Source organism: Ornithorhynchus anatinus, chromosome 11 (genome assembly GCF_004115215.2).
Source record: "Ornithorhynchus anatinus isolate Pmale09 chromosome 11, mOrnAna1.pri.v4, whole genome shotgun sequence".
Lineage (NCBI taxonomy): Eukaryota > Metazoa > Chordata > Mammalia > Monotremata > Ornithorhynchidae > Ornithorhynchus > Ornithorhynchus anatinus.
Window position 1 is genome coordinate 52,537,493 of NC_041738.1, and position 22,336 is coordinate 52,559,828.

At 47.3% G+C, this 22,336-nt stretch overlaps 1 protein-coding gene across 2 annotated transcripts in view; it reads right to left on the reverse strand.

Annotated features, from left to right (window-relative positions):
• LOC100073604 (tubulin-specific chaperone cofactor E-like protein) overlaps nt 1–16,921 on the reverse strand; it is a 123,007-nt gene extending 106,086 nt beyond the window's left edge. The window contains exons 1-3 of one of the 2 annotated variants that reach the window (XM_029075157.2): nt 16,512–16,921; nt 3,432–3,581; nt 835–974 (exon numbers count right to left, since the gene is read on the reverse strand). In XM_029075157.2, the coding sequence (XP_028930990.2) occupies nt 835–974; nt 3,432–3,581; nt 16,512–16,542 (321 nt within the window). In that variant the 5' untranslated portion in view covers nt 16,543–16,921. The remainder of the gene's footprint in view (nt 1–834; nt 975–3,431; nt 3,582–16,511) is intronic. The other variant, XM_007668012.4, reaches the window with a different exon arrangement.
• Between the last annotated feature and the right edge of the window lie 5,415 nt (nt 16,922–22,336).

A 22,336-nucleotide genomic window follows, 5' to 3' on the forward strand; every position in this document is an offset into this window, starting at 1 on the left:
TTCTACTAGACTGTGCTGCTTCACTATCCCAAGCTGTGTTCAGGAGACTGTCTCCAATTTATCCCTACTTAGAGCTCTGGGGAGAAAAGGTGGCCTTGGTCACCTAATAAATAGCCACCTTGAAAAGAGACCACCGACCGTCCGATTTCTCTTTCTGTCCTTGTCAGGCTGGGATCCAGGCTACTGGGCAAAGTTTGGACCGTGTAGGGAGCCGATGAGTCAACTGAAGGGAGGGTCTTGAATACAGGGCATCGGCTGTGGCTGAGCGGCCCTGGATTCATCACATCTTCAAAGTCGGTTTAAAATATTAGAGAAAATTTAAATGATTTGGGATTAATTTTGGAAACATGCATATGGTTCTTTATATAATCCTGGTTTCAAGCTCTGGCAATTTTTATGTCAACTCCCAGTAATAAAAATTGAGGGAAAAGCAGAGAATCAGTGTCGGCTGCGTGAGCTGGAGGGATAGGACTTTATAGATGCGTTCGCTGTGGCCCGAACCTCTGTTAACCTACTGAGGTCCAACCTGTTATTTCTTGCCATCTCGACCACCTCTGGAAAACGCGACGGCAGTAGCAGGGCCAGCTCAGGGATCACCAAGGAAACGAAAGTAGAGCTCGATCGCCGGGAGCCATCAACTTTATTTACTCTGACAGATACAGAGCAATAAACAGGATCCTCAAGTGAGGACAGGAGCAGAATTCAGCCAAATCGGCCCCACTTTTACCCGCTTGGTAAAATCCCACAAGCCAGTAAAATCCCAGATCCGTTCGTACGCCGTGCCCGCCGCGGTTATTGGGGCACTTCACCAAGGTGCCCCCGTAACAGCTTTACCTCATGCCAATCTTCAAGTTTATTGTCTGAAAGATCTAGTTCCGATACGTGAGCGCAGAAGGCGGCGATTTCATTTTCATCTCCTGCACAGGTGATTCCACAGCTGTTCAAAACCAGGACACTCGGGAGGTTGAGGCGGTCTGAATCATGAGGGGGTAAAAAAAAAAAAGACACCTTTTTTTTTTTATGGCATTTGTTAAGTGCTTTCTAAGTGCCGGGTACTGTCCTAAGTGCTGGGGTAGTTACAAGGTTATCGGGTTGGACACAGTCGCCGTCCCGCTTGGGGCTCGTAGTCTTAATCCCCATTTTACAAACGAGGGACCTGAGGACCAGAGAAGTGAGGTGACACCTGAGGACCAGAGAAGTGAGGTGACTTGCCCACACTCACACGGCAGACAAACAGCAGAGTCAGGATTAGAACCCGGGTTCACCTGATTCCCAGGCCCACGCTCGCTCTCCTAGGCCACACTGCTTCTCTTACTCGCCGACTCTTGTCCGGGTGTGGGCTCATTCCCAAGGATTCGTAGTAACAGTATCTGTGAAGCGCATCCCTTGCGTGAAACGCTGACCTAAGCGCTGAAGTCGGAGTCGAACAGTTTGAAAGAGGACTGGGCAGAGGTAAAGACACTGGAGGACCGTGGAGCTTCAGGGCAGAGTGTCCTATGTGATCCAGCCCGTGGGGTCAGAGGGAAAACAACACGTCATCTAGCCCTTCCTCTCACCTCTTGGCAGGTCAGGACACCTCATCACTTTTATCCCAGTAATTGAGATACGACCCCTTCTAATTGTGCCTTCTAGCCGGTCCCAAGTTCTCTTGCCCATCGCTATTTTTATTTTACGGAATTTGCTATAAGCCCTTAGTATGGGTCAAACATGTTCTAAAAGTGGGGTAGTTACAAGTTATTTAGGTTGGAGACAGTCCATATCCCACATGGGACTCACAGTCAAAGCAGAAGGGAGAACAGTGGAACTGAGGCACAGAGAAGTCAAGTGACTTGCCCACGGTTACACAGCAAGAAACTGGCAGACTCCCAAGCCTGTGTTTTTTTCACAAGGTGATGCCCCTTTTTTTTTAAATAGTATTTGTTAAGTGCTTACTAAGTGCCAGGCACTTTTCTAAGCCCCGGGGTAGATACAAGGTAATCAGGTCAGACAAAGTCCATGGCCCAAAGAGGGCTCACAGCCTTAATCGCCATTTTACCGATGAGGTGACCTAGGCAGAGAAGAGTTAAGTGACTGCCCAAGGTCACACGGCAGACAATTGGCGGAGCCGGAACGAGACGCCAGGTCCTTCCGACACCCAGGCCCGTGCCACGCTGCTTCCGCCGACCCCTGCTCTTTTATCCTCTTCTAGCTGAGGGCCCCACCTAAGCCTCTTCTTCCAGGCCAGCCCACGAACAACTGCTAAGTTGTCTCTCATTTCTCACTGAAAATTCACCTTATTCTTCACGCCCTCCAGCCGACCTCCAACCGGTTCTGATTCCTCAACTTCCGTGTCTTAGCGGAAGCGGGACAGGCTTCACTTCACCCTTTTCATATGCCTGAGTGGAAGGTGTATCAGCATCTCCTTATTCTTTTATCGTTAACTCGGCAGTAAAAAGTCAGACCACGGTCGGTGGTGTCTTCTGAGACTACTTCTGGGATAGGGGTTCAAGCCCCCAAGAGACCTCTAAACCATTTATCTCCAGCCCTCCCTCTCTGGGCCCCCACCACGCTTCCCCAGGTTGAGAGGTAAAGCAACAAATGTGTCTCAGACACTGAACGAACTTCTACGCCCCTAAGGCTAATATCTTCAATAGAGGGAGGGCGAGAGCTGTCCAGGTTATAGCAGGGTATAAAAATGATTTCAACTCAGAAGGAAGTAGATTTGACACCTCTTGCTGCTCTCAGTGGTATAAATTCCACCCCGAAGATGTTCCTTCTCTGTATCTCGGCAGCCTCAGAAAAACGTATGGATTAAAAGGGCCCAATACCACTTAGGTTAACAGCAGAGAGTCTCAAGAAACAGAGATTTTTCAGGACAGCGACTGCAGGCAACTCTTAGGAATTCTCTCTCCGGTCTGAAGATCCAGTTCCTGCCCAACCCAACCCAGGGTTGGCTGGTATACAGATGAACTGTATTTTTTAATTAGTCTGATGCCAGGAGCCAGGGACTTTGTAGACAAGAGGCATCTAAGAAAAGCAGGGGATGTACTTTCCAGAATGGCCCCTAATCCTACGGGGCAGGCATGGGGAGGAGTCTGGAGGAAGAGTGGGTTTTTTGGCTTCTGATCGTCACTCTCCATTTTCAAACTGTCCCTCCTGTTCTCCCCGACCCCACCACCGGCACCCACATTTAGGTCCCCGCCTAGTAGGGTCACTTTTAATATACTGCTGTCAGGGCCTTCAAGAGAATGTTTCTGGGCCGGGGAGATGTTGCCTGTCTGCGTTTATTGGTAATTCTAGAAGGCTCCGCTCAAATGACGAAGGATGTCGGAAAACATCTGCGAAACAAGGAGCTCTTCTGATCCTGCCTTCCAATTAAGCCGGGGGCTGAATCAGAGCTGCGGTCAAAGGGCCTCCCGCCAACTCCCCCCCCAACCCCATGTCTCCCTTACCTTTCATGGGGGAGCCCTGGGGTGTGGCTGGAACGTGGACTCCCATCCCGGGACCCCGGCGGTAGGGGAAGTTCTCCGGGCTGTATTTTTCACACAGAACTTGCATGAAGCTCCGGCCACTGGCTCGCTCCATCTTCCCTTCCTGAAATCCTACAAGCAACACAGAGAGCATCAGAGGTCTGTGATCCCCTGCTGCTCCGCGGCTCCAGCAGGCAGCACAGGTTCGGGGCGCTGCTTAAGAAATTAAAGCAGTGAAACGCCCTGAAAAGTATATCCGCCAGCCAAAAAAACACACCCTGGAGAGTAATCAGATTCAGGGGGCTGCTGACAAATATTTCCTTTCTTGCAGCCACGACCGTGGGGAGCCCGGTCAGAGTTCAAACTGTGTGGGAATAAAAATATCTGTTCACTCTGGCACTCTGTAAATCCTCGCTCTTCTACACTCAATACGAAAAGAGCCTCTGGGATCACTTCTAGAAATGTTTTGTTGTTGTTGTTGTTGCTGTGTTCCAAAACAACTTTACGGTTTTCAGACACCTTCTAATCCAAGAAGGCACAAGGATGACTGAGTGTGTGGTCGAACAGGCCGAGACCCTCTCGAGTCCTGGGTTAAGAATCGGACCCTCAGGACTCCTTTTACCATTCCAGGTTGGGAGAGGTTGGGCTGCGGGCCGCCTAGCACGATCGGCTGAGCTTTTAGAAGGGTCTCCCCAAAGAGAGGCCAGGGAAAAGTCCATTTGTGTTCGCCTGAGGTCGGGCCTGCTGTAACGTAAACCGGTTTGCCCTGCCCCCGGGGGGCTCCTGTGTGGGATCGCGATGCTGCTGCCGCCCCTCCATTGGAGGCAGCTGAGCTTCAGGGTTGATCTATATATGCGGTCTGTGCGGGGTTGAGGAACCTCAAGTTGAATGGCACTATAGAAATGTAGACTATCACCACTTCTGGCAGGCTACACAAAACAAGTGTTATACAACTGGCTGTAGACAGCACAACTCTTCTCGAAGTATAAATCTTTAAAAGTCCAGATGGGAGACAGGGCCCCGGGGAGACAGGGAGGTTACCTTGGAAGTTACCTAGGAAAAAGCTGACAGGAAATTTACAGGGATGAGAGGTGGGAAAGACTATTGTGCATTGTTCTTCTTGGAGCTTTCGCTTAAGAGCTCTGGGCTCCCAGGCCAATATTTTCCCAACCATTTGGGAGCTCTAGATATGGGGATAATGGAATATTCAGAGTTACCTCTCCCTTGGGACATCTGGGGACAGAGCCCAAGGATCTTTTCCCCATCAACTCATGCCTTAACAAGTCGACCAAAAGCCCTTCCTACTTGTCCTTTTTTTTTTGAGGTTGGCAAAGCTTTCCAGGAATCCAGACCGTGAACCCATGAATACTTGGACCAGAGATCAGGACGGTAAGATCGGGGCCCGGGTTCCATAGCACAGACGGATCTATTAAAAACCGCTCAGGTGGCCGGACGGAGAGAACGAGGGGTGGGAAGTGGAGTCTTAAAATGAAAAGAGGCCGAAATGAGGAAATTCAGGATGGCCGGATAACCTGGCTGAAGCCTTTTAAAGAGGATTTTAAACAAAGGCATGTCTTTCTGTAAATAAGAGGCATCTGATTACCTTTTGCACCAGAAAGGCAAGGCAGGGGGGATTGTGTGAGTACTGTATTAAAGCAAAGAAGACATGCACGTTAAAAGACCGAGTGAAATACACTTATCCTTTTGGGCCTCAGTTTCCCTACCTGCAAAATGCAAAAAAAAAACCTCCCCCCAAAACAAAAAACAACTCTGTTTTTCCTACTGATTTGAGACCTAAAGGAATCAGGGCAGGGTGTGCTGAGCTCCAAAAACTACCCTCCAGCTCTATCAAATCACTTAGACTCATTCTCGGCTATGGAGGGCAAAAGCAAATCCATGCCACTTCTAACCAGGCCCTGATGACTCCAAACTGGAAAACCCTGGAGCCTGCACTCCTCTTCCCTCATCCTGAAGTAAAATCACCAGGAGGAGACAGTACACAGAGAGATGGGAGGGCATCTGAAAAACCCCCCTCTGAGTTCAAACAGAAGAGTCACTGTCCTTCTCTGATATAATGGTACAGTACTAAGTGCTTAGAACAGTGCCTTGCACACAAGTGCTCAATAAATAATGACCAGAATTGTGGTATCTGTCAAACACGGACTCTGTGCCGGGTACCGTTCTAAAGGCTGGGGTCGATACAACATAATCAGGTTGGACGCAGTCCCTGTCCCACACAGGGCTCACAGTCTTCCTACCCATTTACAGATGTGGGAACTGAGTGCAGAGAAGTTAAGTGAGTCACCCAAGATCACACAGCAGACAAGCGGAGGAGCTGGGATTAGACCCCAAGTCCTCCTGACTCCCAAACCCGTGATCTACCCGCTAGGCCATGCTGCTTCTCACTGACACCGCTGACTGATCGACTGAGACTCGAATCAAACTATGTAGGCATTGAATCAACCAATCAATAGTATTTACATGCCTACAATGGGCAGACCACAGTACTAAGCACTTGAGAGAGTACAATACTACAGAGCTGGTAGACGTTCCCTGCCCACAAGGAGTTTACAGCCTAGAGGGAGAAGCAGATATTAAAATAAATCACAGATATTTACAGATAGTGCTGTGGAGCTGAGGGTGGGGCAAATATCAAACGTTTAAAGGGTCCAGATCCACATATAAATATGGAACATACAACACGGTCTCACCCCTGACCCATCCCCACAGTTATTTCTAGTGTACTTACCTTTGCGGGGTATGCTGGAGCACTGCGGGCAGATGGCCCGTTCCTCACGGGGAGGAAAAGTGTGGCAGAATTAAGTACACTGACTCTACCTGGCAGACCCGTGCGGAAGTCAAGAGGGCCGATTCATGAGTTTCCTGCTGAAGCTGTGCGACTGCCGAACCTGAGGGGAGCTGATAAAACCACTATCACCCAAGACCACGCAACGCAGAAGTTCGTGGCCCCACAGACTCCACCCTATTTATGCCCTTTCACTCCTGCCGACCTTCCTCTGACCGTGCAAAAGGATGACGATGCGCCGGCTACGGTTCCTCGAAGTTCACAACAGGACGGCTGGGAGACGCTGAATTCGGACTTTCGCTTTTCCCTTCTAGAATCGAGCTGCCAGTTGGCGGGGCCCATTCTCGGATCTCAGAGCGCTGCTTTCTGCTTAAATGCCGCCCTGACAACATTACGCCCTTAGCTCAGAAAGTCTTTCTTGAGCTCAGCCACTTCCGTCATAACCTCTTAAAAACTAGGAAATTGTAAAATGCTTTTTATTCCCTGGCAAGTTTGGGGGCAAGCATTAAGGAAATGTCTTCAAGTCAGAAATAAGAATTTTTAAAGTAGCTTGCACTTCACCCATGGGTATGACATCTCTCTTAAGCTTCTCACCCCAGGAAAAAATTCTCCTCATCTTAACCCTTGGGCAAATGCAAAGACTGACTTGCTAGTTTTATCATTCATTATCCATTATCAAATGGAGCCCTTAATAAAAAAAAAATCTTAGAGGAAGTTAAAAAAATAAAAATCCCAAACCAGCTCCATTTAGATTTGGAGTTTGTTTTTTAAATGTGTGAAAAAATTCCTTATAAACATTCCTTGTAAACATTTCCTCAATTAAGAGTAACAGTGGTATTTGATAAGTGCTTAATACATGCCAAGCACTGTACTAAGCCCACGTTCCGCCTCAGACACTGCCTCAAGACTTCTGACTACGACCGTACCGTAGGGCAGACGGTAACAACTGGTGGTTTTTCAGTCTCAGGCTGCGCCTCAACCCTAATGTGACCTTAGGTGCTCCCCAGGACCCAAGGGGGCTAACGGAGGGGTGCTACCCCGAATCTATTTTAATGCCGGGCTCCCTCTCTCGACTGTAAGTCCCTTATGGGCAGAGATTGTATCTACCAACTCTTCTGCATTTTTCCTAGTGCTTAGTACAGTGCTCGGGACAGGGTAAGCGCTCGATCAATACCACTGATTGATTACCGTCCTCAGTTGTGGGCAGGGAATGTGTCTGCTTATTGTTGTAATGTGATAATGATGATGATGATAATAATTGTGGTATTTGTTAAGAGCCCATTAAGTGCCCAGCACTGTACTAAGTGCTGGGGGGGGTACAAGCTAATCAGATTGGAGACAGTCCCTGTCCCATGTGGGGCTCCCTGTTCCATTTTAGAGATGAGGTAACTGAGGCACAGAGAAGCAAAGCGACTTGCCCAAGGTCACACAGCAGACCAATGGTGGAGCCGGGATTAGAACCCTTGACATTCTGACTCCCAGGCCCGCTCTATCACCATGACGCTTCTCTGTATACCACGCTGTTTCTCTTGCACTCTCCCAAGTTCTTAATACTGTGCTCTGCATACAGTAAGTGCTCAATAAATATGACTGAATGAATGATTGATTGAGTTTTGCAGGGGTCAGCCCCTAGGCAGAAGCTTCCAAAGAGCAGATGCGACCAACCAACCAGTGGCCTGCAAAAACAGCTCTGGATTTCATTTTTCTAGGGAAAATCCCCGATCTTGCAACAAACTCACTTTTCATGTTCAACTGGGACAGATAGTATAGGTCTGAAACCTAGTTAATGAGATTGAATCCATGTGGCTCTTTAAAAGCTGTGGACTCTAAAGTAACTTTTCTTAGCACTCTCGGACTGTACTACAGTGGTTTACAAAAACCCTTTTTTTCCTTGCACTCCACAGTTTGATGAACATTGGCCTTCCCCGTGATCTCTTTGGCTGGCTCTTCCTCTGTCTCCCACCCCTAAGCTGGAAGCTTCCTTTAAGGCTCTGTTCTCAGTCTTCTTCGATTCTCACTTTCGACTCCCTCTCTTGGCAACCTCCCTCCCGTCCCATGGCTTCGACTCCCACCCCTATGAAAAGAGCTCCCAATATGGAGCTCACCAGCTCTGACCTCTGCCTGGCATCTCTCTCTCTGTGGAGGTGCCACCGGGTCCTCCAGTTCACTGGGTCCAAAATTAACACCCTCTCCTCCACCTAACTTTTCTATCGCATTTGGCAACGCAACTTCCCCGTCTCTGAAGCCCATAACCCGGGCATAATCCTTAGCTCATTCCTCTTTCAAACGCTGCCAAGTCTCATCAGTTTTTTCCTCTACATTTCCCAGCTCCGCCTTTCCTCTCCGTCCATATGGTGCACCAAGCTGGTCCAGGCCCTTGACATATGCCACAGTCCTCTAGATTGTATGCTCGTTGTGGGCAGGGGATGTGTCTGTTTAATGCTATAGTGTACTCTCCCAAGCGCACAGTACAGTGCTCTTCACTCGGTAAGTGCTCAATAAATATGATGGACTGACAGCCTCCTCACTGGTCTCTCGGTCTCCGGTCCCTCTTCTCTTCGGTCCCTAATCCTCTCTCCTGCCTACATCACTTTTATACAGTGCCATTCCGCACGAAAGTGCCAATTTTTTTTTTTACTTTGAGCGTGCTGGTAAAAAAAAAAAAAAAGGGAAGGAATTTTACAGAAGGCTGAGGTTCTGGGCTTGAAGGAGCCAACATGCTTGGAATCCACCGTTTTGGTTCTGCTCAGCTCTGATGGGTCTTATCAGAAACCTCGGGAGATCAAGGTTAAGAGTCCACTGTCCCCGTAGAACTGACACCTGTGCTTCTGTCTACATCTCCCCACAGAACTTTTAAAGCCTCAAGCTTAAACTTCTGACCACTGACCTTTCTTTATGGTTATCTGTTCCGCGCTCACCTATGCGTCCAGCACTGAACTAAGCACTGGGGTAGATACAAGCTAATCAGGTTGGACACCGCCCCTTGTCCCACATGGGGCTCACAGTCTTAATCCCATTTAATCCCTTAGAGCCCTCAATGACCTCTCCTTCTCTTACTTATCCACTCTCTTCTCTCAGTCCACCCTAGCTCACACTCTCGGCTCTTTTCAAACTACCCTATTCCCTGTGTCTCATTCTGTCCTCTCGATCTCTGATCTCATACTCATGCCTTCCCCCTAGCCTGCAACTCCCTCCAGCTTCTGACCTAAAAGATGACAGCACTCCCCACCTTCTGAAACCACAGCTCTCTAAGAGTAGTGTGGCACAGTGGGAAGGGCAAGGGCTCGGGAATCAGAGGTGGGCTTTAATCCTGGCTCCGCCACTTATCAGCTCTGTGACTTTGGGCAAGTCACTTAACTTCTCGGCGCCTCAGTTACCTCATCTGTAAAATGGGGATTAAGATCGTGAGCCCCACGTGGGACAACCTGATTTCCTTGCACCTACCCCAGCACTGAGAACAGTGCTTGGCATATAGTAAGTGCGAACAAATACTATCATTAATTAATTAATTAAGAACTCTTCCCCATCCTCTCTTTTCAACCTAGTTATCCCCACAACTGCCGGCTTTGACGTTTCCATTCCCCCTGTTCCCTGGTGTACTCCCAACTGCCGAAAACACTTAAGTACAGAGCTCACACGCCACTAACTCACGTAAATTTCTTCTTCCTGTCTATTTATTATGTTAGTGTCTATCTTTCCCTATAGACTGTAAACTCTTTGAGGGTGGGGATCCTGTCTATTTGCTCCCTTTATTCAACATCTCTGCCCCCTCCCACAACAGAAATTATGTCCATATCCACAATTTACTTATATTGCCTTTCTGCCCCTCTGGACTGTAAGTTCACTGTGGACAGGGAATGTGTCTGTTACACTGCTGAGTTGCATTCTTCCAAGCGCTAAGTGCAGTGCTGTGCACATAGTAAGCCCTCAGTAAATACCATTGATTGATTTACTCTACCGTACTATCGCAAGCACTTAATAAGGTGTTCTTCATACAGTAGATGCTCCCGTACACATAGCTGACTGATGAATGCATATCTTTCTTAGGGTTACTGCTCGGCCTAGATTATTTCCTGGAGCTCTCCCGGGATTTCAAATTGTGCTTATCCAAGGCCCAGAAAGATACATTTCCTCTTGAGCCAGTTCCACAAAAGCACATGTCTTTGACCTGAGCCCTACAATCATCCCTTAGTTACCTCTTACAATCAGCCCTTGAGTCTTTTCAATATCGTTATCTTGACCGGACAGCCGAGAGCACTTGCTTGTCACAGAATCTGGACCTCCAGCCTGCCGAGCCGCACTGCCATTACTGAGGAAGAGCTATTTTATGACTCCAAGAGCCTCCTTGTCAGGGGTACGTGACACTGTGCGCAAATATGAGGGACTGTGGAAATACTGCTTCTAAAATAACTGGGACATTTCAGCCAAAAGACCTCAGGGAGAGAAAAAAAAAAATCAATGCAGTGTAGTACCCATAATTTTTCTTTAAGAATAGGGACTCTGACCCAGTCCCCCAAAATTTCAAAAAGGATTCCTAATTACTGGCCTGTAGTGAATGCTTTTCTTACAAGGCTAGGACATCGTCGTAAAAAACACTTTGCCGGCTTGTTTTTCTCTCATGGGCAAATACACAAGTTCAGGTCATTACTCAGCTGTTTATAGAACAGATTACCTCCATTATCTCTGCTCATGAGCTGCTACTGTAGCTCTGTCATGTTAACATAAGGGCTCATTAGGAAATGTGAACCACTCACACCAGTCATTCGGCAGCAGATCCTATACTGTTACAAGAAACTCCAGGGGCTTTTGGAGACTTAATTCAAAAATCAACCAGTTATATAGATTTTTTTTTTAAAAAAAAAATAAGACTTTTGGCCCAGAAAAGAAATGTCTTCAGGCTTTTCCACACTTTATTGATGGCATGAGTAAAGACTGATCTGATAACAGGAAAAATCAACAGCCTGAACACGCACAGTACCGGTGCTGTGGATCACACTCTGGTCCAATTTCTTTTCGGTTTTAATTTTTTTCAGGACTTACACTGGGGCCTACCGATATGGCTGCCAGACAGAAAAATTCACTTAGGGTGAGGGACTGGAGTTCTCTGTGAGATTACGGACATACACTATTAATCTGTACAGAGAAGCAGCATAGTGTAGTGGATAGAGCATGGGCCCGGGAGCCAGGCGGTCATGGGTTCTAATCTCTGCTCCACCACTGGTCTGCTGTGTGATCTTGGGCAAGTCACTTAATTTCTTTGGGCTTGAGTTACCACATCTGTAAAATTGGGATTAAGACTGTGAGCCCCACATGGGACAACCTGATTACCTTGTGTCTACCTCAGCACTTAGGAAAGTGCTTGGCACATAGTAAGCACTTAACAGATATCGTAATCATTACTATTATTATTATCGTCGTACAGCAAAAAAAGTCCCTCATATGGAATTTGTGAAGTGCTTACCCGGGTCAGGCACTGTACTAAGAGCTGGGATCGAAACACGATAATAATGACTGTGGTATTTGTTTAAGCACTTCCTATGTGCCAGGCACTGTGCTAATCGCTGGGGTGGATACACGCAAAATGGGTCGGACACAGTCCCTGACCCATGTAAGGCTCACAGTCTCAATCCCCATTTTGCGGATGAGATACCTGAGGTACAGAGAAGTGAAGTGACTTGCCCAAGGCCACACAGCAGACGAGCGGCAGAGTCGGGATTAGAACTCACAACCCTCTGACTGCCAGGCCCATGCTCTATCCACTTTACCCTTCTGCTTCAAGACAAGCAGGATGAGCTGAGTCCTTGTCCCTCATGGGGCTCGCAGTCTTAATCCCTATTTTACAGATGGGGTAACTGAGGCCTAGAAGTGAAGCAGCTTGCCCAAGGTCACACAGCACACAAGTGGCAGAGCCACAATTAGAACCCAAGTCCCTCTGACTCCAAAGACCGTGCTCTAACCACTAGACCACGCTACTTCTCTAGGGTATATGTTGAGTGCTCACTGCGTGCAGAGCACTGTACTATGTGCTTGAGAGAGTATAATACAACAGAGTAGGTAGCCAAGTTCCCTGCCCTCCACGAGGAAGAGAACAAGGAATAACTTCTGTGCTAATACTTCAATTAGGAGAACCTCAAAGTACTTTACGAACATCCAACAAGCATCAGAGCTGCCCTACGGAAGAAGTAATTCTATCTTTTTCACCATTAGGGAAACTGAAGCTGAGCTGGAGGGGAGATGAGGTGACAGTACAGAGAATCGGAGACCGGCTCAGAACTCTGCATCCTTATTCTCCGCTGCCTGACCTCGCCTACTCTCTTTGGCATCAAACCAGTCCAGCGTATTCAACTTTAAGCGTAACCCGGGTGGGAGACGGAATGGGGTACGTGCAAAATGCAATTTCCACCTACTGGCAAGTAGGTGCTCTAATAAATGCATTTAAAACCAGGCTGGGCTACACACCCGGGAAAGCCTCCCAGATCCTGCTGTCGCTTCGGCCCCGACCCCCTTCTTGGCTGCTTCATTAGGTGAAAAGACACCAGCGATTTATTTAGGGATCTTAAATTGCCTTCCGAGTGACAAATGTGCTAGTCGCTGCTGCTTATTAAAATCCTAACTCCTCCAACACCTTCCCCACCTAAGTCCTTGCTTCCCCTGCTGCCTCTCCCTCCTGCACCGCCGATGCGCTCGGGGCTGTACCTTTCAAGCACTTGATATTCATCCCTCAGCACTTCCGGCCATATCTGAAATTTATTTATTCCTATTAATGTGCCTCCCTCTCTAGATGGTAAGCTCGCTGGGGAGCCGGGAACGTGTCCACCAACTCTGTTGCCTTGTACTCTCCCAAGTGCTTAGTACAGTGCTCGACACACAATGAGCGCTCGATAAATATCATTAATTGACTGATCGCTTGGAGAAGGTGTGATTAGGAAGAGGATATTTCTGCCATTTGGTTCTTTTCCTGGGCCTCCTTTACTGACCTTCACTAAGGCACATTCTCTAAATTAAAAAGGGATGGCATAATAGGTTTTAATATTAAACTGCTGACCTCTTTAGGGTGCTTTCTACTTTTAGAGAACTTCCCCTCAAGTACTCTAGGCGACATGAGGGTCAAAATGAAAGGAGAAAATTCTAGCTCTGTGTGTTTCCAATATTAAAAAAAGTGATAAAACTCCTGAAAATTGTTCTGACTCAGCAAAAACTAAACGTCTAACCACTGAACCCAAAAATACTAATGTTGGTCTACGATATGGTTTTTAAAATAGCTATATTTTAGAGAGAGAGAGAGAGAGAGAGAGAGAGAGAGAGAGCTTAATGAGATCACTGTACTGTTTTTAATCAGGGCATTTACAAGTTTCTGGAGAGGATTTCACAGAATCAGACCAGCCTCACACCAAATACAAAAAAAAACCACCCCACAGCAGTTGAAACAGAGAGAGTCCTTGGGGACCTGTCATAGGGCATGAATGGAAAGTTACTTCTTGACACCCAAAGACCAGTCGCCTTCCCACCAAATGTTCAATCAATCAGTGGTATTTACTGAACGCTTACTGTGGACAGAACAATGTACTAAAATGCTCAGAAGAAGCCAGTAAAACAAAGTTCGTAACCACGCGCCCTGCCTGATCTCACGGATTAAAAAAAAAACAACACCTGGAACAGCAGAGGACTCTGGAATCAACAGTCTGAGGACACTGGAATCAAATTCAGCATCGAGTTTTTGCTTCTGCATTTCGATCCATACTCTTTAAAGCACCTGCCATTCACCCCAACCACGGCACTTACACCCACATCTCTAATTTATTTTAAAGCCTGCCTCCTCCTTGAGGTTCTCAGCTCCTCTAGACTGTAAGTTCATTGTGGGCAGGGAATGTGTCTGTTTATTGGCATGTTGTACTCTCTCCCAAGTGCTTAGTACAGTGCTCTAGAACACACATTATGCGCTCAATAAATACGACCGAATGAATGAAATTGTGGACAGACAACGTGCCTATCGACTCCACCGTAGTATACTCTCCCAAGAGCTCAGTAGAGTGCTTCACGGATAGTAAGTGCTCAATAAATACCACTGCTTGACTGAACAACCTTCTGGAGGAGCAGGAGGTAAAGTAGTCACAGACCCACTTAACGATTAGCAACAGGTAGAAACAGAATGTGAAGGATTCTTATTTTCCCGTGACACAACTGAGGAACTAAGGAGAGGGCAGGGTAAACTTCTTTAAAAGGATGGGCTGGGGGATGGACGATATTAACGGATAACTCTGACCCGACCTCTCCACAGGTCAGGTAGACGAGGGGTTGGATCAGTTTCTCAAGGTCACTGCCTTCTAAACTAGAAGCTCGCTGTAGACAAGGAAGGCATCTACCGGCTCTGCTGCATTGTTCAGTCGATCGTATTTATTGAGCGCTAACTATGGGCAGCACGCTGCCCTAAGCGCTTGGGAGAGTACAATATAAGCCTAAACTGACACACTCCCTGCACACAACGAACTTAAGAGTCTAGAGGGGTATATTAATAATAATAATTTTGGTACTTGTTAAGCGCTTACTATGTGTCAGGCACTTTTCTAAGCTCTGGGATAGATACAAGCTACTCAGGTTGGACACAGTCCCTGTCCCACATGGGGCTCACGCTCTTAATCCGCATTTTACAGATGAGGGAACCGAGGCCCAGAGAAGTTAAGTGACTTGCCCAAGATGGTGCAGCAGACACGTGGTGGAGCCGGGATTGGAAGCCAGGTCCTTCCGACTCCCAGGCCCGTGCTCTATCCGCTAAGCCCCCCAAGCGCCCAGCACAGTGCTCAGGGCACAGCAAGCGCTCAGAAAATACCGCTGATGGATTAATCGACTGCTCGTGCCCGCCTGCAGCAAATCTCGCCGAAAACCATCCTATTGGGACCTACCACTTCTCACTTGACTTCCCCGCAGACCGTAAGCTCCTGTGGGCAGGGACTCTACCAACTCCACTGTGTTGTACTTTCCCAAGTGGCTTAGTCCACTGAGCTATACCTAGTAGGCGCTCAACAAATACAGTCGATTGCTTGACTGATCCTACTCCCACTGAGAGGTCCCCTCCCCCCACCTCTAACAATATCTTGCTGGTCAACACTGACCTCCCAGAGAGTCAGGCCTGTTTTAAAGGCCACAATTACAGGGTAATTATGGAATACTGGGCAGGAACCTAACAGCATGAGCAATTCCAGGCTCAGACCATCATCCTGTCTACCTCTGACAGTGGCCGGACAGTTTCCGGAGGAACCGTCACCATAATCGATGATGTTTCCTGAATGCTTCCTTCTTATGGGCAGGGGACTGGACTAAACGCCTAGCACGGTATTAACTGGGTGACGGCTGCCCGCCCAGACTCTGATCCTAATGTTTTAGGATGGACCATCGATCGATCAATCATATTTACTGAGCACTTACTGTACGCAGAGCACCGTGCTAAGCACTTGGGAGAGTAAAACACAAGCAATATGACGGACACCACCGCTGAACACCAGGGGACTGGACTAAACGTCTAGCACGGTATTAACTGGGTGACGGCTGCCCGCCCAGACTTTGATCCTAATGTTTTAGGATGGACCATCGATCGATCAATCATATTTACTGAGCACTTACTGCACGCAGAGCACCGTGCTAAGCACTTGGGAGAGTAAAACACAAGCAGTATGATCGACAACACCACTGAACACCCCTAACTTTTCTCCCCAGTAACTCCCAAATGGACTGCTCAACCATGAATGAATCCAAACACACTCATAATTTTCTGTCTTCACATCTTCCTGGGGGAATAATTTTATCATTATTATTATTTTATGGTACTCGTTAAGTGCTTACTACATGCCAGGCACTACACTAAGCACTGAGGAAGATACAAGCTAATCAGGTTGGACACAGCCCATGTCCCACAATGGGCTCACAGTCTCAAATTTTACAGATGAGGGAAATGAAGTACAGAAAAATGAAATGGCTTGCCCAAGGTCACACAGGAGACAAGAGGCAGAGCCGGGATTAGAACCCGGGTCCTTCTGACTCCCAGGCCTGTTCTCCACCCACTAGACCATGTTCCTTCTCCACATGCTTCCACATAGTCTTCCATATCCTTGCCACCTGTGTAGGTTTAGACACTTTCCTTTATAAAGATCATTTGGATACTAGAAGCTCTTGAAGACCAGCCAATTTTCCAGAGTGTACACTGCCTTTTCCTATGAAGGAGTTACTCCCCGCGCCCCAATCCCCATCTTTCTGATTCGTACCTGCCTGGTCAGAGGTTTTCGATGAAATCATTCAGGAGTGTCAAGAACTCCATCTTCAGTCCATCCCAGTCCGTTCTACTTTGAATAAGGCCTAAGCAAAAACAGGCTAGGGAATATCATAAAAGCCATCTCGAGGGAGGGGCTGGGAGAAAAGAAAATAAGGTCTCACTAGAGGGCAAAGCACTTGGAAGGCGGGCACAATTACAGAGCACTATAATGACCGCGGTTCCATTTCACACCGTGTGCTCATTTCCAGGAACTATAACTGAAGCTGCAAGAGGGGCATGTGAATGGAGAGAGCTCTTTTCTTGGGTGATTTGTTGATGCTTGTCTTCAAGGCAGCCAGCTCTCTGAATTTCTCTTTAGTGAGTAAGCTTGTTCTCGGCAGGGAACGTCACTGCTAATTCTGTTATAGTGCACTCTCCCAAGCGCTCAGTACATAGTTCTGTATAGAGTAAGTACTCAATAAATACCACTGGTTGCCTGAGTGACAGCGAGCCGGACTGCCTTTTCATCCTGCCCAGATGCAAGTTTGCTCAAAATCCTGGAAACGAGGGGAAGCCCCTTTGGCCTCGGTCTTCCGTTCCGGCTTCTCGTAAGGAACTAAGGGCTTGGGGCAGTGCTCTGCACATAAGAAGCACTCAATAAATACCAGTGAATGATTAGTGGCGGGGAAGGGGTGGTGAAGACAGCGGTGAGTTGGTCAGCCAAAGAGTTCATCACCACCACCCTCCATCCAGGCCCCACTCAGGCTAAGTCCTCAAGAAAACGGTCAGAGGTATTTGGGAGGGGCGGTCAAACTGCATTACTGCTGCATTATTGTTTTTATTATTTCACATCGCCTTTGCTGTTTGACATTCATTTTGACATTGAACTCACTTCAGATCACATAAGAATTCTCCCTATTTAAAAACCACCACATGGGTCCGGTGTCTGTTACCTAAAATGGAAAATAAATCTCACATTTTAAACCATTGAAGCAATTTAAGTGATTCACTCATGATGGGTTTTTGAGTCCCTTTAAGAGCTCTGGCTGGATTGTAAATTATTCTAGGAATCTTGATTTGGAGGACATTAAATCACTTTGCATCCTGGTGTTCTTCACCTTCCCCGATTTCTACCACAGCTTCAAACATTTTTTGATACAGTACTTCTGTAATAATATACGGATTTTGGTGTTTGTTCAGGGCTTACTATGTGCCAAGCACTGCAGTAAGCGCTGGGGCAGATTCAAGGTAATTGGGTTGGACAAAGTCCCTGTCCCATATGGGGCTCACAGTCTTAATCTCCATTTTACAGATGAAGTAACTGAGACATAAAGAAGCTAAGTGACTCGCCCAAGGTCACACAGCAGACAAGTGGCGGAGCTGGAATTAGAACCCAGGTCCTTCTGACTCCTAGGCCCCTGCTCTATCCACTAGACCATGCTGTTTCCCACTAAGCCACATGGCTTCAGGCCAAAAGATAATTTTGAAACTCCCAAATATTGGGACAAATGGATTTCTATAAATAGAAATCCATTCATTTACTCCCCAAGGAGGGCTTTTCGACCACATTTATTTTGAGATCTCACGTGAAGCACGATGAGCTACCAGTCTGTGGAAAGGGCATTACTGGGGAGGAGGGGCAGAAGTCTCATGTAACCAGCCACCTTAGATGAGCGAAATACAAAGTTCTCCACTGAGTAGAGTTTACTACTGTTCAACTCCAACTACTATGATCTTGGCATTCACGGGAACTGTGTGCATTTTCTTCAAAATTCTTCCAAGCCTGGATCAAACACTATCCTTCTTCATACAGTGTGCTTAAATGTAATCAGTGAAAAGCACTTTGAATGTATAATGCTTGTGCACAGAAACTGCTAAGGATCCATAACACTTAAATGTTATGATCTCAGGGTAAGATGAGAAAATGGTTAAGAGCTGATTCGTGTCGAGGGGGCCCTTTAAACAGGGCACTAATGTTACCGGGATGCAGCATCCGATCAATAATCGGAGGCAAGGAAGGTACATTTGCAAAACAAAAAGTCCCAAAAGATGGCAAATCCTGCCTGAAGTGGCCTGCAAGCCAGCGAGCAAGAGTTCAAACTTTGGCCGGGGGAGGGGGGGTCATGTAATTTTTTCTGTTTGGTCAAGTTCCTTTCCTAAAATTTTATCTTTGAGTAAACAACATCACTCAACAGGCCATAAGGAATCCAACTACTCAAATCCAGCTACTAAACATTATTTGAACAACATCTGGCTACACCACCACCCACCAGCTATATCCTACGTGATTGACTTTTCAAAGTTCTTGAAACACAGTAACACAAATTAACGATGATGACTATGTTTCGTTAAAGCCCTCTCCCCTCTCTTATATGTAATTACTTTTTATTACATTCCTTTGCCCTAAAACACCTTTTATCTGAGGACCTCAAACTCCCTGGGGAAAACCAGAGGTGTTTTCTCATCCAATAGTGTTGCACAGTAAGCACTCAATAGGTATAATTGATTGAGTTGGTAACAGGGCAGGAAACAAACAACAACTCTCATCCCCTAATTATAAATCTTAGCAACACTAGGTTTTTGGGTTTTTTATTGTGTTTTCTTATGGCATTGGTTAAGCACCTACTAGATGGCAGATATTGTACTAAGCACTGGCTAAACAAGCTAAACAGGTTGGACACATTCCCTGTCCCACTTAGGGCTCAAAGTCACAATCCCCATTTTACACGAGGCAACTGAGGCACAGTGAAGTGACTTACACAAGGTTACACAGGAGGTAAGTGGGGAAGCCGACATCACAACCCAGATCCTTCTGACACCCAGGCCGGTGCTCTATCCACTAGGCCATGCTACTTTCCCGGTATTCCTCATCACTTTAGCTGTAATTTATTTTAATGTCTACCTCCCTCTCTAGACTGTAAGCTCTTTGCAGACAGGGATCCTGTTTTCCAACTCTTTTGTATTGTGCTCTCCCAAGTGCTTAGTGCGCTAAGTGCTCCAAAAACACTCACTTGAGTCTTTCCTTGCCTAGGGATTAAAGGGCTTTTCTGGTTCTTATATCCTTTTAAGAGCGAGGGCAGAAGGAAAAGGAATCTACTAATAACTTTAAAGCACTGTTCCAACTTTTAAAAGTATCTTGCTTAAGCCTGCCTTGGAGATCAGCCACTTCCTAACTTAATCTAGGCCTCTTACGTTCTCTATGTCTAAAAGAGTTGAACCCCTTCCCCCTCAAAAAAATCCCCCCAAAATAAAACACATATAGATAGGATCTGGCTTAGTTCATTCCTTCACTCATTCAATCGTATTTATTGAGCTCTTACTGTGTGCAGAGCACTGTACTAAGCATTTGGGAGAGTACAATACAACAATAAACGGACACATTCCCTGCCCACAATGAGCTTACAGTCTAGAGGGCCCAAGTTTGAAGTAAGACGCATGGGAATGGCCAAAGGGATAAGCCCGAAAGCAGGGAGGGGCCTTCAATCAATCCATCGATATTTATTGAGCGCTCACTGTGTGCCAAACACTGTACTAAGCACTTGGGAGAATACGATATAACAGAGTTAGTATATACATTCCCTGCCCGCAACAAGTTTATAGTCTAGAGAAGGAGACAGACACTGATATAAAGAAATTGGAGATACGGACATAAATGCTGTGGGGCTGAGGGAGTGAATAAAGAGTGCAAAGCCAAGTGCCAGGGCGACGTGGAAAGAAGTGGGAGAAGAAATGAGGGCTTAGTCAGGGAAGACCTCTTGGAGGAGTTGTGCACGGGGACTGCACTTCCCCAGGGATATAATAACAACAAATGCCTTATTTGTTAAGCACATACCACGTGCCAGGTACCGTACTAAGCTCTGGGGAAGACACAAGCAAATCGGGTTGGATATGGGGCTTGTCGCTGGAAGGCCGGGAATGGGGGGCCCCAGTCCATTTTCCTGGGCCCAGACCCCCTCACCCCCTTCAATTAATCAATGGCATTTATTGAGCGCTTACTATATCCAGGGGACTGTAGTAAGCGCCTGGAAGAGTTCAACAGGAGTAGCAGACGTGTCCCCTGCCCATAGTGAACTTACAGTCCAGGAGGGGAGACAGACGTTAACAGGAAGAATAGACATAATATATAATTGAAAGATATGTACGTGAGTGCCGTGGGAGTGGAGAGATTTTCAAGTGTCCTAAGGTCACAGATCCAAGGGCAGAGTACACTCAGAAGGGAGATTCATTCGTTCAATTAGAGAAGCAGCGCGGCTCAGTGGAAAGAGCCTGGGCTTGGGAGTCAGAGGTCATGGGTTCGAATCCTGGCTCTGCCGCCTGCTAGCTGTGTGACTTTGGGCAAGTCACTTGACTTCTCTGTGCCTCAGATACCTCATCTGTAGAATGGGGATTAAAACCGTGAGCCCCACATGGGACAATCTGATCCCCCTGCATCCCCCCAGCGCTTAGAACAGTGCTTTGCACAGAGTAAGCACTTAACAAATACCACCATTATTATTATTCAATCGTATTTACTGTGCTCTTACTGTGTGCAGAGGACTGTACTCAGCACTTGGGAAAGTACAATACCACAATAAACTGTGACATTAATTAATGAATTAAGGTATTTGTTAAGTACTTGCTATGTGCCAAGCACTGTTCTAAATGCTGGGGTAGATACAAGGTAATCAGGTTGTGGGCTCACAGTCTTCAGCTCCGTTTTACAGATGAGGTAAGTGAGGCCCAGAGAAGTGAAGTGACTTGCCCAAGGTCGCACGGCAGACAAGTGGCGGGGCTGGGATTAGAACCCACGTCCTCTGACTCCCAGGCCCGGGCTCTTGCCACTGAGCCACGGTGCTGCTCGACATCGATTAGCCTGTAAGCCCATCAAAGGGCAGGGACTGTTTCTGTTACCGATCTGTCCATTCCAAGCGCTCGGTACAGTGCTCTGCACACAGTAAGCGCTCAATAAATACTATTGAATGAATTCCCTGCCCACAACGAGCTCACAGTCTAAGGGGGCGGGGGGAGACGGACATCACTACAAATAAAATGACAGATATGTACATAAGGGCGGTGGGGCTGGGGGGTGGGGGGGAGGCGCAAAAGGATGAATAAATTGACAGATATGGACTGGGAGGGAGGAAGAGCAATGGAAAGACCCTGGGCTTGGGAGTCGCAGGGTGTGGGTTCTAATCCCGGCTCCACCATTCATTCATTCATATTTTTTGAGCACTTATTATGTGCAGAGCACCGTACTAAGCGCTTGGAATGGACAACGCGGCAACAGATAGAGACCGTCCCTGCCCAGTGACGGGCTCACAGTCTAATCGGGGAGAGAGACGGCAGAGTAAAACAGAACGACCTGTCAGCTGATTACCTGATCCCCTTGCAATTAATGGGGGTATCTGTTAAGCGCTTACTATGTGCCAAGCACTGTTCCAAGCGCCGGGGGGGGGATACAAGGTGATCAGGTTGTCCCACGTGGGGCTCACAGTTTTTAATCCCCATTTTACAGATGAGGGAACTGAGGCACAGGGAAGTTAAGTGAGTTGCCCGAAGTCACTCGGCTGGTGAGCGGCAGAGCCGGGATTAGAACCCATGACCTCTGACTCTCAAGCCCAGGCTCTTCCCACTGTGCCACGCTGCTTCTCTACCTTGTAGCTAGGCCAGCGCTTAGAACAGTGCTTGGCACATAGTAAGCGCTTAACAGATACCACCACCATCGTTTGTCAGCGGTGTGCCTTTGGGCAAGTTACTTCCCTTCCCTGGGCCTCAGTTACCTCATCTGTAAAACGGGGATGAAGATTCGTTCATTCATTTGTATTTATTGAGCGCTTACTGTGTGCAGAGCACTGTACT